At 43.5% G+C, this 17522-nt stretch overlaps 1 protein-coding gene across 1 annotated transcript in view; it reads left to right on the top strand.

Moving 5' to 3' along the window:
- Positions 1 to 17522, top strand: part of pkd1 (polycystin 1, transient receptor potential channel interacting) — a 143430-nt gene that overhangs the window by 116973 nt on the left and 8935 nt on the right. Inside the window, exons 36-45 of the mRNA XM_062964287.1 lie at positions 97 to 299; positions 5032 to 5226; positions 5485 to 5624; positions 7118 to 7236; positions 10430 to 10598; positions 13058 to 13183; positions 13384 to 13558; positions 14302 to 14589; positions 15160 to 15294; positions 16537 to 16851. Coding sequence (XP_062820357.1) covers positions 97 to 299; positions 5032 to 5226; positions 5485 to 5624; positions 7118 to 7236; positions 10430 to 10598; positions 13058 to 13183; positions 13384 to 13558; positions 14302 to 14589; positions 15160 to 15294; positions 16537 to 16851 — 1865 coding nt within the window. The remainder of the gene's footprint in view (positions 1 to 96; positions 300 to 5031; positions 5227 to 5484; positions 5625 to 7117; positions 7237 to 10429; positions 10599 to 13057; positions 13184 to 13383; positions 13559 to 14301; positions 14590 to 15159; positions 15295 to 16536; positions 16852 to 17522) is intronic.

Below are 17522 nucleotides of genomic sequence, written 5' to 3'. Positions count from 1 at the left end.
AACGACATAAATGCAAGAGGGCATGTGTGCCCTGGGTTTGCACTCTCTCAGCCCACTCTGCCATTCTCCCACCGGTGTCGTTCTTCCCTTCCGCAGTGGTGGACCATGCGCTCCGCAAGCGCCTGCTGCCCTTCTGGTGCTCCCACTTGGCGCACGGCATCTGCACGGCCCTCCTCCTCATCTGCGCCGGGGTCTCCGTCTGGATCGGGGGTCGCTTCCCCTCCAGCGTGGCTCTCATGTGGCTCCTCTCAGGGATCTTCAGCTTCCTCGCCTCCTTTTTGCTCTGGGAGCCCCTCAAGGTATGTCCGGTTTCTCTATCCAGGGCTTGAAAATATTCAGAGTGGAAAAAAATATCCCCAATCCCCTTGATATTTTTATTTTATATCAGGGTTGCCTGCCATCTGTCAATAATAATCTATATATATAAAAGGATAAAGTTGCGGGCGCAGTGACTATAACAACAAAACTAAACATCCCAGAAATACGAAATTTGGCAACACAATGCAAAAGACTTGCCTCCAGGTTACAACAACACAACCACACCACAAAACCACAATCCAGACCCACAACACTCACAACAACGCATCATGCGATAACAACACAACTAAACGCCCCAGAAATACAAAACTTGGCAACACAATGCAAAAGCCTTGCCTCTCAGTTGTAACAACACAACCACACCACAAAACCACACAGGACCCACAAAACTCACAACAACGCATCGTGACTATAACAACACAACTAAACGCTCCAGAAATACGAAACTTGGCAACACAACGCAAAAGCCTTCCCTCCAGGTTGTAACAACACAACCACACCACAAAACCACAATCCGCACCCATAAAACTCACAACAATGCATCGTGACTATAACAACACAACTAAACGCCCCAGAAATATAAAACTTGACAACACAACGCAAAAACCTTGCCTCCCGGTTGTAACAACACAACCACACCACAAAACCACAATCCGGACCCACAAAACTCACAACAATGCATTGTGACTATAACAACACAACTAAACGTCCCAGAAATACAAAACTTGACAACACAACACAAAAGCCTTTTCTCCCGATTGTAACAACACAACTACACCACAAAACCACAATCCGGACCCACAAAACTCACAACAACGCATCGTGACTATAACACAACAAAACGCCCCAGAAATACAAAATTTGACAACACAACGCAAAAGCCTTGCCTCCCAGTTGTCAGAACACAACCATAACACAAAACCACAATCTGGACCCACAAAACTCACAACAACGTATCATGACTATAACAACACAACTAAACTCCCCAGAAATACAGAACTTGGCAAAACAATGCAAAAGCCTTGCCTCCCGGTTGTAACAACACAACCACACCATTTTTTTGACTTCCAAAAAATGAAGGAATTACTGAGCGGCATCCCATGGACGCCAATATTAAAAAACAAGGGAGTTAAGGATGGATGGGAGTTTTTCAAAAATGAAATACTCAAGGCACAAATGCAAACAGTGCCAACAAAGAAGAAAAATAAGACAAATGCAAAGAAGCCAGAATGGATGTCCAAAGAACTTCTAACTGAGCTAAAGCTCAAAAGTGACATGCACAAGAAGTGGAAAAGAGGAGAAATCACCAAAGAAGAATTCAAACGTATAGCCAACACCTGTAGGGAAAAGGTTCGCAAGGCTAAAGCGCAAAATGAGCTCAGGCTTGCCAGGGACATAAAAAACAACAAAAAAGGCTTTTTTGCTTACGTTGGTAGAAAAAGGAAGAAAAAGGAGGCGATAGGGCCATTGCAAGGAGAAGATGGGGTGATGGCGACAGGGGACAGGGAAAAGGCAGAACTGCTCAATGCCTTCTTTGCCTCGGTCTTCTCACAAAAAGAAAGCCATCTTCAACCTCAGCAACACGGAATGGACGAAGGATTGGAGGAAATCCAACCCCAAATAGGGAAACAAGTTGTCCAGGAACACCTGGCCTCTCTAAATGAATTCAAGTCGCCAGGGCCAGATCAGCTACATCCAAGAGTATTGAAGGAATTAGTGGAAGTTATTTCAGAACCACTAGCAATTATCTTTGAGAGTTCTTGGAGAACGGGAGAAGTCCCAGCAGATTGGAGGAGGGCGAATGTGGTCCCTATTTATCTTCAAGAAGGGAAAAAAGAACGACCCAAACAATGACCGTCCGGTCAGCCTCACATCAATACCAGGCAAAATTCTGGAAAAGATCATTAAGGAAGTGGTCTGCGAACACTTAGAAACAAGTGCGGTCATTGCTAACAGTCAACACGGATTTACCAAAAACAAGTCATTCCAGACTAATCTGATCTCTTTTTTCGATAGAGTTACGAGTTGGGTCGATACAGGGAATGCTGTGGATGTAGCGTACCTGGATTTCAGGAAGGCCTTCGACAAAGTCCCCCACGACCTTCTGGCAAGGAAACTAGTAAAATGTGGGCTAGACAAAACTACGGTTAGGTGGATCTGTAATTGGCTAAGCGAACGAACCCAAAGGGTGCTCACCAATGCGTCGTCTTCATCATGGAAAGAAGTGACAAGTGGAGTGCCGCAGGGCTCCGTCCTGGGCCCGGTTCTGTTCAACATCTTTATTAACGACTTAGACGAAGGGTTAGAAGGCACGATCATCAAGTTTGCAGACGACACCAAACTGGGAGGGATAGCTAACACTCCAGAAGACAGGAGCAGAATTCAAAACGATCTTGACAGACTAGAGAGATGATTGGCCGAAACTAACAAAATGAAGTTCAACAAAGACAAATGCAAGATACTTCACTTCGGCAGAAAAAATGGAAATCAAAGATACAGAATGGGGGACGCCTGGCTTGACAGCAGTGTGTGCGAAAAAGACCTTGGAGTCCTCGTGGACAACAAGTTAAACATGAGCCTACAATGTGATGCGGCTGCTAAAAAAGCCAATGGGATTCTGGCCTGCATCAATAGGGGAATAGCGTCCAGATCCAGGGAAGTTATGCTCCCCCTCTATTCTGCCTTGGTCAGACCACACCTGGAATACTGTGTCCAATTCTGGGCACCGCAATTGAAGGGAGATGTTGACAAGCTGGAAAGCGTCCAGAGGAGGGCGACTAAAATGATGAAGGGTCTGGAGAACAAGCCCTATGAGGAGTGGCTTAAAGAGCTGGGCATGTTTAGCCTGCAGAAGAGAAGGCTGAGAGGAGACAAAACTCACAACAATGCATCGTGATAATAACAACATCTAAACGCCCCAGAAATACAAAACTTGGCACACAACTAAACAACCCAGAAATACAACACTTCGCAACACAACACAAAAGCCTTGCCTCTCAGTTGTAACAACACAACCACACCACAAAACCACAATCCAGACCCACAAAACTCACAACAACGCATTGTGACTATAACAAATACAACATTTGACAACACAACTCATCCACCTCCCCAATCCCTACATTCACACTTGGCCTCCAAAAAAACAATTATAATAATAACAATGACAACAACAACAACAACAATAAGAATCAACACCATCACAGGCAAGAAACAGCCAGGCACTGAGGCTGAGAGGCCAGTCAGTGCTAAACTGGGCCTCCAAAAAACAATACAGTAGCATCTAACTTATCCAACCTTCATAATCACTGCAACAACAATAATAATAAACACCTACACAGGCAAAACAAAAAAAAGACTATTGTACCACAATAAAAATATAAACCGCACTCAGCAGAATCAGACATTACAACTAACAACAAACCAAAGACAACAGGGATCTCAAGCAATTATCAATCAACACAAAAATTGAAGAAGGTAACAGACTTCAAATACTACTACTAATGTGAGTATAAAGAAGGTGGAGGTCACAGCATCAATACAACCTAATGTAGACTGACCAACACCACCAGACTCAGCCACAGGAATGCGTGGCCGGGCACAGCTAGTCTATATATATAAAAGGAGAATGGCATCGCTCCACCGGGTAAAACAACAAAACTACAGGCCCCCCAACCTCAAAATTTGACAACAGAACCCATCATCCACGTCTCTAGGTTCATACAACAAAACTAGACATCCCCAATCTCCATGGGGCCTAAAAAAACCCCAAAACTGGAATTCTCCCTCAATTACTTTCACTTTCTCCTTCTCTTTCCCTCAATTTACCCCTCAATCATAATAAAAACCAAAACAACAATAACAATAAACAGCTTCACAGGCAAGAAGCAGCCAGGCACTGAACCTGCGAGGCCATTCAGTGCTAATCAAGCTCACCAATGCCAACATTGGCACTTGCCCTCCAAACAGACAATACAATACAGTCTCACTTATCCAAGCTTCACTTATCTAATATTTATTAATACATAACATTACTCTATCTCATATGTAATAATTAACTCTGGTCAAATAAGAAAACAGAACAATAGCATCTCTAAAATCAGGACACTAAATACAAAACAACACTCAGAAGACGGCAATTCCAGACAGGAAACAATCACACCCAGATAACACCTCCCAAAAAAGGATTCCCTCAACCAAGAAACACCCAGGCCTCGAACCTGCAAGGCCATTCAATGCTAATCAAGGTAACTAATTGCAACATTCATACTTGCTACACTCAGACTATTCATTACTATTCCACCTCCCAACCAACAATTCCACAAAGTAGAAAGCGGCCAGGCTTCCAAGCAGCAAGACTATTCACTCCTCTTCAACCTCCCCAACCAAGATTTCCCCTTAATCAAAAAGCCTCACTTTTGGAAGCCAGCAGGGCACTCCCTCCCATTCAACCAGTCCAACCAACGAGGCCCATATAGAGAAAGCCCCCAGGCTTACAAGCAACGAGTCTACTCACTGCAATTCCAATTGGCCACAGCAACGCGTGGCAGGGCACAGCCAATATCTTATATAATGGGAGTTGAGCATCCATGGATTTTGGCATTGGAACCAAATCTCAAGGGCACAAGACAAGGATGCAAGGAGTCCTCGTCTCGCAAACTTGTCGATCTGGGGTTGCCAATGGCATCTTAATTGCTCTCTTTCCAATGCCAGGTTCTGGCGGAGGCTCTGTATTTCTCGCTGGTGGCCAAGCGCCTTCACCCCGAGGAGGACGACACCTTGGTGGAGTATCCCTTCGTGGAGCACGTTTCGGAGAAGATCGGCAAGGTCCGGCCGCCGCAGGGCTTTGCGCTCTTCCAGGCCAAGGAGGAGGCCAGGAAGGTCAAGCTCCTGCACAATCTGCTCAAGGTGAGTCCGGCAAAGAGAGAGATGGGTTAGCATCAAAATTGCAACTACCGAACGCCGTTGTTTTGCAACAAGCATGAATGGTTTTAAAACATTCCTTTTCTCCAGTTGCTAGAAGGGTTGCAGTCATTCTCCAGCAGAACCTGAATTTGTCGCTTTTCCAGGAGCTTTTCCAGTCTTAAAGACAGTCGGTGTGCTTCATAACCTTTTCTAGATAATTAAATATAATTTTAAACTCCTGTTTGTTTTCCTTTGTGCTAGAACTTCCTGGTCTACATGCTTTTCCTGCTGGCGATCCTCCTCACCAACTACGGCGATGCCTCCCAACACAGACAGGCCTTCCTTCTGCAAAACTCCATCAAACAGCAGCTGGATGCTGAGCGGTTCCTGAGCATTAAGAGGTATTTGTTCTGCTTGATCGTAATTGTGCATTCAATGCACATGCAGTCCCCAAGTTACGGACAAGATTGGCTCTGTGGGTTTGTTATTTATTATTATGATTATGATTATTATTTTATTGTATGACACAGCAAACAAGATAGATATGCTGGATTTCATTTCACAAAATCACAAGTCGAACACTTCCCAAGTGTCTAGGACTGTGTGATGTATTTTCGGATGATGCGCCCAGATCCCAGTCGGGTGGCTTTTTGCAGTTAGCAGATCGTAATTTTGTCAATGTCTATTGTTTCCAAATGCCGGCTGAGATCTTTTGGCACGGCACCCAGTGTGCCCATCACCACCGGGACCACCTGCACTGGTTTCTGCCAGAGTCTTTGAAGTTCAATCTTGAGGTCCTGAAAGCGGCTGAGTTTTTCCTGTTGTTTTTCGTCAATGCGACTGTCACCTGGGATGGCAACATCAATGATCCAAACCTTTTTCTTTTCCACAACTGTGTGTTGTGTTCCAGAACTTTGTCAGTCTGGATTTGAAAGTCCCACAGTATCTTTGTGTGCTCATTTTCCGATACTTTTGCAGGTTTGTGATCCCACCAGTTCTTTTCTGCTGGGAGGTAGTACTTGAGGCATAAGTTCCAATGAATCATTTGGGCCACATAGTTGTGTCTCTGTTTGTAGTCTGTCAGTGCAATTTTCTTTCAGCAGCTGAGGATATGATCAATGGTTTCGTCGGTTTCCTTGCACAGTCTGCATTTTGGGTCATCAGCTGATTTTTCGATCTTGGCCTGAATTGCCTTTGTCCTGATGTCTTGCTCCTGGGCTGCAAGGATCAGGCCTTCTGTCTCCTTCTTCAGGGTCCCATTTGTGAGCCAGAGCCAGGTCTTCTCCTTGTCAGCTTTTCCTTCAATTTTGTCAAGGAACTTTCCATGCAATGTTTTGTTGTGCCAGTATTTATATTCTGCCCTTCTCACCCTGAAGGGGACTCAGTGCGGATCACAATGTACATATACATGACAAACATTCAATGCCATTTGACATACGACATACAGACACAGAAACAATTTAACATTTTCCAGCTTCCAGGCTTCATGAGGGTATGCTCGATTCCAGCCACAAGGGGAGCTACTGCTTCATCATCCACTGTGACACTGAGTCCTTTATGGAGTACTTCCTCGTTCTTCCGCATGCTGCTGGACAATTTTATGGTGTCATAAATTAGTTAAATTAGCCTCTCCGCATAAAGCGGTACCTAAATTTTCTACTTGACATATGCAACTGTATTTCGGGTTGCTTAGTTCAACAACGAGCTAGGCTATTTAATGGTTGGGCGCTCAATCCAACCAGCCTGGCTTCGAACTCATGACATCTCGGTCAGTAGTGATTTATTGCAGCTGGCTACTAACCAGCTGTGCCACAGCCCCGCCCTTGTTCTTAAGTTGAATTTGCTTTGAAGTCTGAACACGGACTTTTTTTGAAGTGTAACTCTCTCTGTTTAGGCCCGGTGAGTTCTGGGAGTGGATGTCGCACAAGCTGCTGCCCTATCTGCACAACGGCCACTCCACCCAGAGCACCACCCTCGGAGCCGCACGGCTGCGGCAGGTTCGTTTGCAAGAAGGTACGCATCAGGTTGTAAAGCAGCAGAGAAGTCTTTGCATCCCATTGCGTTCCCGGCGCAACGTTAGTTAACATCATCTAATAAAACAAGGACAGGGTTCCTTTCCATGCATCCATTTCTTGATTCAAGATCTAAAGCAGGGGTCCTCAAACTTTTAAAGCAGAGGGCCCACAATTCCAAGTCATGTGGGCGGCATGACTGCATGGAGCGCCGTTACCTTCCCGCCGGAGCAGTACCTATTGATCTACTCACAGGTTGGTAGGAGCTGGGGCTAACAGCGGGCGCTCATTCCGCTCCCGGGATTTGAACCTGGTACCTTTCGGTCCACAAGAACAATACAATATTTAAAAATGAAAACAATTGTAACCAACATAAACCTATCAGGATTTCAATGGGAAGTGTGGGCCCGCTTCTGGCCAATGAGATAGTCAAATTAATTAGGATTGTTGTTGTGTGCTTTTCAAATCATTTCAGACTTTGAGCGAGCCCAAGTCTAAAATTATTTGTTTATTCATTTACTACATTTATTTATTACATTTATATTTCACCCTTCTCACCCCGGAGGGGACTCAGAGCAGCTGTATGTACATACATTATATGTATGTATAGCATAATATTAGCATTATATATTACTATATTATATATTACTATATTGAACTATACCACTATACTGTAATATTATATGGTATAGTGGTATAGTTCAGTATAGTAATGTAGTATTTGAAGGGCATATCCTGACATTGATATTTGCAGCATTTTAATGTTTTAATGATTTATATAGGGTTTTAATGGCATGTTTTATATGGTATTTGATGGTCTGGCTTTTGTGTATTTGTTTGTTTGTCTTGCATGCGAAAGACCTATGGTCTAAGCATTAAATAAGTTTGGTAATATTATATGTAATATATAACGTATAATTAATATTATTATATGGTATTATTATTAGTATTGTATCTATATATATAAAAGAGTGATGGAATCAGGGCACCGGACAAAACAACAAAACTACAAGCCCCTCAACCTCGAAATTTGACAACACAACCCATCATCCACGGCTCTAGGTTGATACAACAAAAAGAAAAGAAAAATAAAGTCCTAATTAGAGGGAAAGGAATAATTGTTTTTATCCAATTTCTGCCAGTTAGATGGCTAAGCTCCGCCCACTTGGTCTCCTAGCAACCTGCTCAGCCCAGGGGACAGGCAGACTTAGGCCTCAGGCCTCTTCCACACTGCCTATAAGATACAGATTATCTGAATTTAACTAGATTATATGGCAGTGTAGACTCAAGGCCCTTCCACACAGCTATATTACCCATTTATAATCTTACTAGCTGTGCCCGGCTACGCGTTGCTGTGACGTTATCTGGTGGTGTTGGTGAGAACTTGTTGAGGTAGTGGTGCTATTGAATGTCTGTTGTATGGTTGTCTTTATGTTTAGTATGCATTTGGTTGTTTGTGTACTGTGTAAGTGGTGAGGGTAGAGGGGGTCTATGTCCCTGTGTAGTAGTGTATAGTTTTTATACGTTGTCCATGTGTTGTGAATGCTTGGATTGTGTCCTGCTGCATCGTAGAAAGGGTTGGGCTGGATGGCCCTTAGGGGTCTCTCCAAACTCTTGGATTCTATGCTACCATTATTATTATTATTATTATTATTATTATTATTATTATTATTATTATTATTATTATCTTCATCATCATTATTATGTAGAGGCTGGATGGCCATCTGTCAGGAGTGCTTGGATTGTATCCTCCTGCATGGTAGAAGGAATACCACCACTACCTCAACAATTTCTCACCAACACCACCAGACAACGCCACAGCAACGCATGGCCGGGCACAGCTAGTAACATTATAATATTATTATCAATATTATATGTATATACAATATATTATATTATTAAAATGATATTAAAATATTTTATTATGAAACTAAGGGTGGGGGCCAGGTAAATGACCCCGGGCCTTAGTTTGGGGACCCCTGGTCTAAAGAATGACCTCATGAGTCTCCCATTTCTCCTAATGTTCCACTTCGACAATCCTAATCTAGACAGAAGTGCAACTTTGGGGATCATGGAAAAGTTGGAAAGAGTGATAGTATGTGATCTTTCTAGAGCAGGGGTCCCCAAACTTTTTAAGCAGAGGGCCGGTCCACAATCCCTCAGACTGTTGAGGGGCCGAATTATCATTTGAAAAAAAATACAAACAAATTCCTATGCATACTGCACATGTCTTATTTGTAGTGCAACAACAACGACAACGAAAGAATACAATATTTAAAAATGAAAACAATTTTAACCAACATAAACCTATTAGGATTTCAATGGAAAGTGTGGGCCTGCTATTGGCCAATGAGAAAGTCAAGTTAATTAGGATTGTTGTTGTTGTTGTTGTGTGCCTTCAAGTCATGTCAGATTTTGGCCGAGCCTAAGTCTAAAATTAATTATTTATTTACTGCATTTATTTACTACATTTATATCCTGTCCTTCTCACCCTGAAGGGGACTCAGAGCAGCTGTATGTACATACAATATATTATATTATTAGCATAACACAATATTAGCATTATATATTACTATATTGAACTATACCACTATACTATTATATAATATGTAATATATAACATATAATTAATATAATTATATGGTACAGTAGAGTCTCACTTATCCAACACTCGCTTATCCAACTTTCTGGATTATCCAACGCATTTTTGTAGCCAGTATTTTCAATACATCGCGATATTTTGGTGCTAAATTCGTAAATACAGTAATTACTACATAGCATTACTGTGTATTGAACTACTTTTTCTGTCAAATTTGTTGTTAAACATGATGTTTTGGTGCTTAATTTGTAAAATCATAACCTAATTTGATGTGTAATAGGCTTTTCCTTAATCCCTGCTTATTATCCAACATATTCGCTTATCCAACATTCTGCCTGTCCGTTTATGTTGGATAAGTGAGATTCTACTGTATTACTATTAGTATTATATTGTATAACATAAGATTATTATCAATATTATATGTATATACAATATATTATATTATTAAAACTGATATAAAAAAAATTATATTATAAAACTGAGGGCGGGGGCCAGGTAAATGACCTTGGAGGGCCGCATCCGGCCCCCGGGCCTTAGTTTGGGGACCCCTGCTCTAGAGAAACCAATGCTCTGTATTTCTCTCCCTTTTCTTTAGTGGACTGTCCAGCCTCTGTCCAGCGTGTCCTCGGTGGGGACGACGCCTCTGATCCCAAAGAGAAATGCGCTTCCATCGCCCGTGGCTTTGATACCACCAACTATGCAGTGGGATGGAAGAAGGGTAACCATTCGGAGCCATGGAAATACTCTCCTCCTGATATTGCAGGGTAAGCGGCCATCCACACCGGACAAGGCATTTTTAGTGGTGGGCCATTTGCACACATAGGGAAGCTGGTGAAGAAACACAACCTACAAACTATTTCCAACTCACTAAGAAAATCCAACAAAGGTTACATTCAGCAAAGGACAAGAGGGATCTTCTCACCTCTGCAGAAGTCTATCGTATACTGTGCAGCTGTGGATAAGTCTACATAGGGACCACCAAACACAGCATTGCCCAGACACGAGTCAAGGAACATGAAAGGCACTGCAGAATAATTCAACCAGAGAAGTCATCCATAGCAGAGCCCTTGATAGAATCATAGAATCGTAGAGTTGGAAGAGACCTCACGAGTCTCTTTGCTTTAAGTAAGCCCTAACTAAGATTGCATTAAAATAGCTTAGTTTGTGCTGACTCTTTTCTTAGATTGCATTAGGAAGCTGTGTGCTTGACTCTTTTCTTAGATTGCATTAGGAAGCTGTGTGCTTGACTCTTTTTTTAGATTGCATTAGGAAGCTGTGTGCTTGACTCTTTTCTTAGATTGCATTAGGAAGCTGTGTGCTTGACTCTTAGATTGCATTAGGAAGCTGTGTGCTTGACTCTTTTCTTAGATTGCATTCGGAAGCTGTGTGCTTGACTCTTCTTAAATTGCATTAGGAAGCTGTGTGCTTGACTCTTTTCTTAGATTGCATTAGGAAGCTGTGTGCTTGACTCTTTTCTTAGATTGCATTAGGAAGCTGTGTGCTTGACTCTTTTCTTAGATTGCATTAGGAAGCCGTGTGCTTGACTTTTCTGAGACTGTGTTAGGAAGCCAACCTGGATACAGAATATTATTTGAGAACACAGAAATGCTGGACCACTCTCACAGACTACACAGAGAAGCCATTGAAAGCCACAAGGATTAGGACAATTTAATAAGAAAGGAAAGTATGGAAATGAACAGCATACCTCACAACTTCTGAGGATGCCTGCCATAGATGCAGGTGAAATGTCAGGAGAAAACGCTTCTGCATGGCCATACAGCTCGGAAAATTCACAGCTGATTCTTTTCTTAGATTGCATTAGGAAGCTGTGTGCTTGACTTTTCTGAGACTGCGTTAGGAAGCCAACCTGGACACAGAATATTATTTGAGAACACAGAAATGCTGGACCACTCTCACAGACTACACAGAGAAGCCATTGAAAGCCACAAGGATTAGGACAATTTTATAAGAAAGGAAACCATGAAAATGAACAGCATACCTCACAACTTCTGAGGATGCCTGCCATAGATGCAGGCGAAATGTCAGGAGAAAACGCTTCTGGAACATGGCCATACATTCCGGAAAACTCACAGTAACCCAATCCGTCTTCTACATGGCATCCAGCTATTTAAATATCCCACAGTGACTTCCATCTACAGTAGAGTCTCACTTATCCAACACTCGCTTATCCAATGCATTCTGGATTATCCAATGCATTTTTGTAGTCAATGTTTTCAATACTTTGTGATATTTTGGTGCTAAATTCGTAAATACAGTAATTACTACATAGCATTACTGGGTATTGAACTACTTTTTCTGTCAAATTTGTTGTATAGCATGATGTTTTGGTGCTTCATTTGTAAAATCATAATCTAATTTGATGTTTTATAGGCTTTTCCTTAATCTCTTCTTATTATTCACTTATCCAACGTTCTGCTGGCCCGTTTATGTTGGATAAGCGAGACTCTACTGTATTTATATATGGCTATCCCATCACGAGTCTGACTTCTCCTTTCCAAACTAAGTCTCTAAGTACTAGACATGTCCAAAAAATCGTTTTGAATTGTATATCGGAATTATTTCAGATTTTCTCACTTTTTGATACACATTCTGAGACATTGTCTCACAGTGCAACCAGCAATGTAATTCGAACCATTGTTGGCCCATTCTCTAATTGTCTCTTAATTTTTCGTTAATTTTTTCCCCCCAATTTTTTGAAAATATATATTGAAAAATATTTTTAAAATGTTTTTTTGTTTCTGAAACCTACCTTGAATGGGAGTTTAGCGCAGCCTAACATGGCTGCCGCTCCCCAGCCAATCAGAAGCTTCCACGATGGATGCAAAGGTGGGGGCTAGGGTTGATGAGGATAGCTCAAGAAATGAGGGCGGGAGAGCCCTGTAAAAGCCCCCCCCCCCGGTTCTTTATTTTTTTTTGGCGATTGCGCATGCGCGTCCGCCAATTTAGAAACATTTATAATCATTACGAATTTTCGGAAATATCCGAAATTTTTGGGTGAAAAAATCGGAAATACTTTCTATATCGAAGTGCCAGCGCCCCCTACTTTAGAAACGAGAATTGAAACATTTTTTTCATCGATCGGACATGCCTACTAAGTACATTTGGAAGGCGGATGGATGGCATGGCTGGCGCAACCAATCCATTGAAGATGGAAATGTTCCCTGGTCTAGGCTTCACCTCTGGTCTCTCTCTTCCCTTCCAGAGGCTGGTATTGGGGATACCTTTCCTTCTACGACAGCGGAGGGTACGTCCAAGAGTTGGGGACGACAATGGAGGAAAGCCGGGCCCGACTGCAGCGCCTCCGGCAAAACAACTGGATCTCCAATGTGTAAGTGATTGTTGTTGTTAGAGCAGGCATTGGCAAACGTGGGCCCTCCAGATATTATGGATTTCAACTCCCACCATTCCTAACAGCCTCAGGCCCTTTGCTTTTCCCCCTTAGGTGCTTAAACTACTTTAGTCCCATAAACTACCTGGTTGTCTTGAATCCTAACACGTGTGTCGTATCCTGACCTTCCTCCTTTGCAGGAGCCGTGCAGTCTTTGTGGAGCTGACCCAGTTCAATCCAGGCCTGGGGCTGCATGCAGTGGTCACTCTGCGGCTGGAGTTCCCTATGGCAGGACACGCAATGCCGGCTGTGGCCGTGGCCCCCCTCCCGCTGCTCCCGCACAGCCGAGGCATCACCACGCAGCTCCTCATGATGGTCAGTCCGTAGAGACATCTTTATACGAAACCTGTTTGTGTGATTATTTCACGCTCGCAGTAGTGATTGTTCAAACCTGGGTGTGCTTTTCTGTTGTGGGGCTAATTCCAAATTTCAGGCTGCAACCATCTTTTGTTTTCTTGTCAGCATCTAATAAATAAAATCTAATCCTGAATCTAAGTAAGGCGGCTCTTCAGCTTAGAAATGGAGATGAGCACCTGGGGGTTGGTGCTCATCTCCATTTCTAAGCTGAAGAGCTGGCATTGTCTGTAGACACCTCCAAGGTCATGTGGCCGGCATGACTGCATGGAGAGCCGTTAACTTCCCGCCGGAGCGGTACCTATTGATCTACTCACATTGGCATGTTTTCGAACTGCTAGGTTGGTAGAAGCTGGAGCTAACAGCGGGTGCTCACTCCGCTCCAGGGATTTGAACCTGGACCTTTCGGTCTGCAAGTTCAGCAGCTCAGTGCATTAACACACTTTGCCACCGGGGCTCCTAACCCTGAATCTAGTCCAGTGCAAATTGGACACAAATGTTTAGAGGCAGAATTTTCATGTTGTCCGGTTTCCTGCAGCTGATGCAAAGTGGATTGGAGTAGTGCTGAAAAAACAAATCACTGTCATTTTCCTTCTTTATATGAGGAAGTCATTGGAAAATGTGGACCTTTGAAAAACTATTTGCACATCGGTGCTTAGTGACTGGAAGAAACACTTATGTGTTCCTTCTCTCCTTGTTGCCAGGTCATCCTGATGGCGGTGGTGGTCTACCTGGTGGTCTCGGAGTGCCTCTCCATCAAGAAGCTGGGCAGGGCCTACTTTGGCTTCCTGGGCAGCTACGGCCAGTGGCTGCTCATCCTGGCCACCGCCTCCGCCGTGGTGGTCCACCTCAGCCAGGCCTCTCTGGCCGACCGGCAGTGGACGCAGTACCTGAAGGACAAGGGGGCCTTCACCAGCTTCTACGAGGTGGCCTCCCTCCAGGACGCCTTTGCCTGCCTGGCCGCCGTGCTTCTCTTCTTGCTGACGGTCAAGGTAAGGATGGACATCACCCTGGACTTGAATACGGTACTTTTTGAACCTTAAAAAAGTTCTTTTGTTCCATTTTCAGTGGGGAACTTCCATCTCAGTATGGGGTGTTAATGTGGGATTTGTGTGTTGATAGTGTTTAAATGCAATTTGTGGCATGCTTGTATTGCTACTGATTCCATCATCCAGAATGTACCATAGTGTGGAAAGAGTTAATTGCCAAGAAGCTATGATGACCTTGATGTGTGGCTGAAACTAGGGAATATCCAGACACAAGTGTTTGTGCATAAGGATTGTATCAGTTCCGTTCTGTTCAGTTGAGTTCTGTCTGCCTAGAGTTCGAGTCAAGTTCTGTTGGAGAACAGAACAGTCCTGTGTTCGTCTGTTGTCTGCAAGTCTGTTTGTGTTGATTACTACTGCATACAGTAAAACCTTGTAAATAGTTTTACCAATGTCTCTGAGTGTCTCTTCGTTCTGCTTCCATCCAACTACTGCTGCGCTGCAAATACTCTGACATGGGGAACTTCCAGTTGATAGGAAGACCAGACTTTCATTCTCAGCTTTCTCTCCCAACAGGTTTCCCAGCAGCTGCGCTTCATCCGGCAATGGTCCACCTTCGGCAAAACTTTGCAGCGGTCCATGAAAGAGCTCTTTGCCGCTGTGGTGGTCTTCGCGATCCTCACTGCGGCTTATGCTCAGCTGGGCTTCCTGGTAAATCTGGGGTCGCTTTTAGGGGAAACCAACAAACCTTGATCCTTTTATCCAAGCCACACAATCGATTGCCTTGGACCTGCTTGTTGCGTTTGTGGTTTTATTTATACGCAAATTGCTTTGGAGTGAAGACATAGTGATGCCTAGAGAAATATTCTCTCCAAGCCTCCAATTTTTGGATTTTGGAGGTTGTTGACCACAGCATTGAGCTGGGTGGCCTATATAGGAGACTTCTCTATGCATCACTAAGAATTCGAGAATGAATCAATGCAGGTAATAAGATTACTGTGGATTATTTCATGGTGTTTAGAAAAAGGAGGAGTCTCACAGTCTCCATTCATTCTCCATCCATGGATTCAACGGCAATTTGAAGGAAACCATAATAAGGAGAATTTGGCCCTCTATGGAAATGGGGTTGACAGCTCTGATATGGGCAAAGGAAGTTGGGCTTGAGTCTGTTTATGCTCAATATATAATAATAACTAAACACAGCTGTCTGTTCTAAACAATATCTGAAAAATGTGCACCACGATAAAGGTTCAAACCATAGAACACAATATGTATATTAGAGCATCATATACATAATAATGTTAACAATAATACAAATAATAATACAACTGATAACCAAATTCTGTCAGCTGTAGTGGCATACAGTCATAACTTACAAAGATTTATAGACTGCAATCATCCAGATTTAAATGCTACACAGAGCAGTTTTCAATATAAAACATATATCAACAAGACTCCAACTAAAGTTTGTTAGTGACACAGTATGTGTACATCCAGTCTCTCCAAATGCATGTAATATGCTGTAAAACTCAATATATCAGTGTGCAAATCAATTGGCTCAAACTTGGCTTGGAGTCAAAACAAATCAAAGTCTATGTAGTCTTGGAGCAGTTCTGTAGGACTCCTCTAGATGTAAATGCAGTCAGTAGGCTGTAGCTTCAGTTTGTTGACAATAAATGGTCAAATAGATGTTACTTTAGAGTAGCTGGCTGTGAGCCGAAGTAAGCTGTTTACATAAGCCGTTTACTGCTGGTTCCCAGGTTTACTCCAGTTTCAGTTAACCCTTCATCTGGTAAGCGGCAATGTTTTGAATATCTCTATTGTTGGCTCAGCTTCAAGTTTTATGTTCGCAGTGTCTACGTGCTGATTGTGGATTCTATAGTGCGAGCCTATGCTCAGCCAATGGCCACAGGGCGCTTGGGGTCTTCATGGTGCCGTCTTGTCTCTCTGCAGCTCTTCTCTTCACAATCGGAGGCCTTCTGCAGCGTCTCCAGGTCCTTTCGGCTCCTTTTCGCCGCCCTCCGGAGCAGCACCCCGATGCGCCTTGATCTTCCGGGGCCCCCAGGCCTTTCCCACCTCTTTTACGCCACTTTCCTGGTCCTGGAGCTGTGGGTGGTGGGCCGTCTCTTTGCCGCCGTCCTGATCCACCATTACCGCCAGACCCGCTTTGAGATGTACCGCCCGGCCTTCGAGTCCCAGGACTACGAAATGGTGGAGCTCTTCGTCCGGCGGCTCAAGATGTGGATGGGGTTCAGCAAAGCCAAGGAGGTGAGCGCAGCCCCACATCCATCTTTCTCTCTCTTTCTGAGAGCCAGGTTTGCTTACCTTCTCCTATTCTGAACACAGCAGAAACACAACAACAACAACAACAAATTTTATTTATTCCCTGTCTCTTCTGATAGCCTGAGGCAGGGTACAACAAAGTCAATAATGTATGAGGAAATATTTTTTAAAACTTCAGTGGGGAAAGGCAGGCAAAATGGACTATTATTATTACAGTAGAGTCTCACTTATCGAACATAAATGGGCTGGCAGAATGTTGGATAAACGAGTATGTTGGATAATAAGGAGAGATCTGGAGCCCTCGGTGGCCTAGGGGATAAAAGCCTCATGACTTGAAGGTTGGGTTGCTGACCTGAAAGCTGCCAGGTTCGAATCCCACCCGGGGAGAGTGCGGATGAGCTCCCTCTATCAGCTCCAGCTCCATGCGGGGACATGAGAGAAGCCTCCCACAAGGAGGGTAAAAACATCAAAACATCCGGGCGTCCCCTGGGCAACGTCCTTGCAGACGGCCAATTTTCTCACTCCAGAAGCAACTCCAGTTGCTCCTGACACAAACAAACAAACAAATAAATAAATAAATAAGGAGAGATTAAGGAGAAGCCTATTAAACATCAAGTTAGGTTATGATTTTACAAATTAAGCACCAAAACATCATG

This window comes from Anolis carolinensis, unplaced genomic scaffold (genome assembly GCF_035594765.1).
Source record: "Anolis carolinensis isolate JA03-04 unplaced genomic scaffold, rAnoCar3.1.pri scaffold_13, whole genome shotgun sequence".
Lineage (NCBI taxonomy): Eukaryota > Metazoa > Chordata > Lepidosauria > Squamata > Dactyloidae > Anolis > Anolis carolinensis.
Note: the sequence above shows the minus strand (reverse complement) of the source record. Positions and strands in the feature narration are given on the sequence as shown.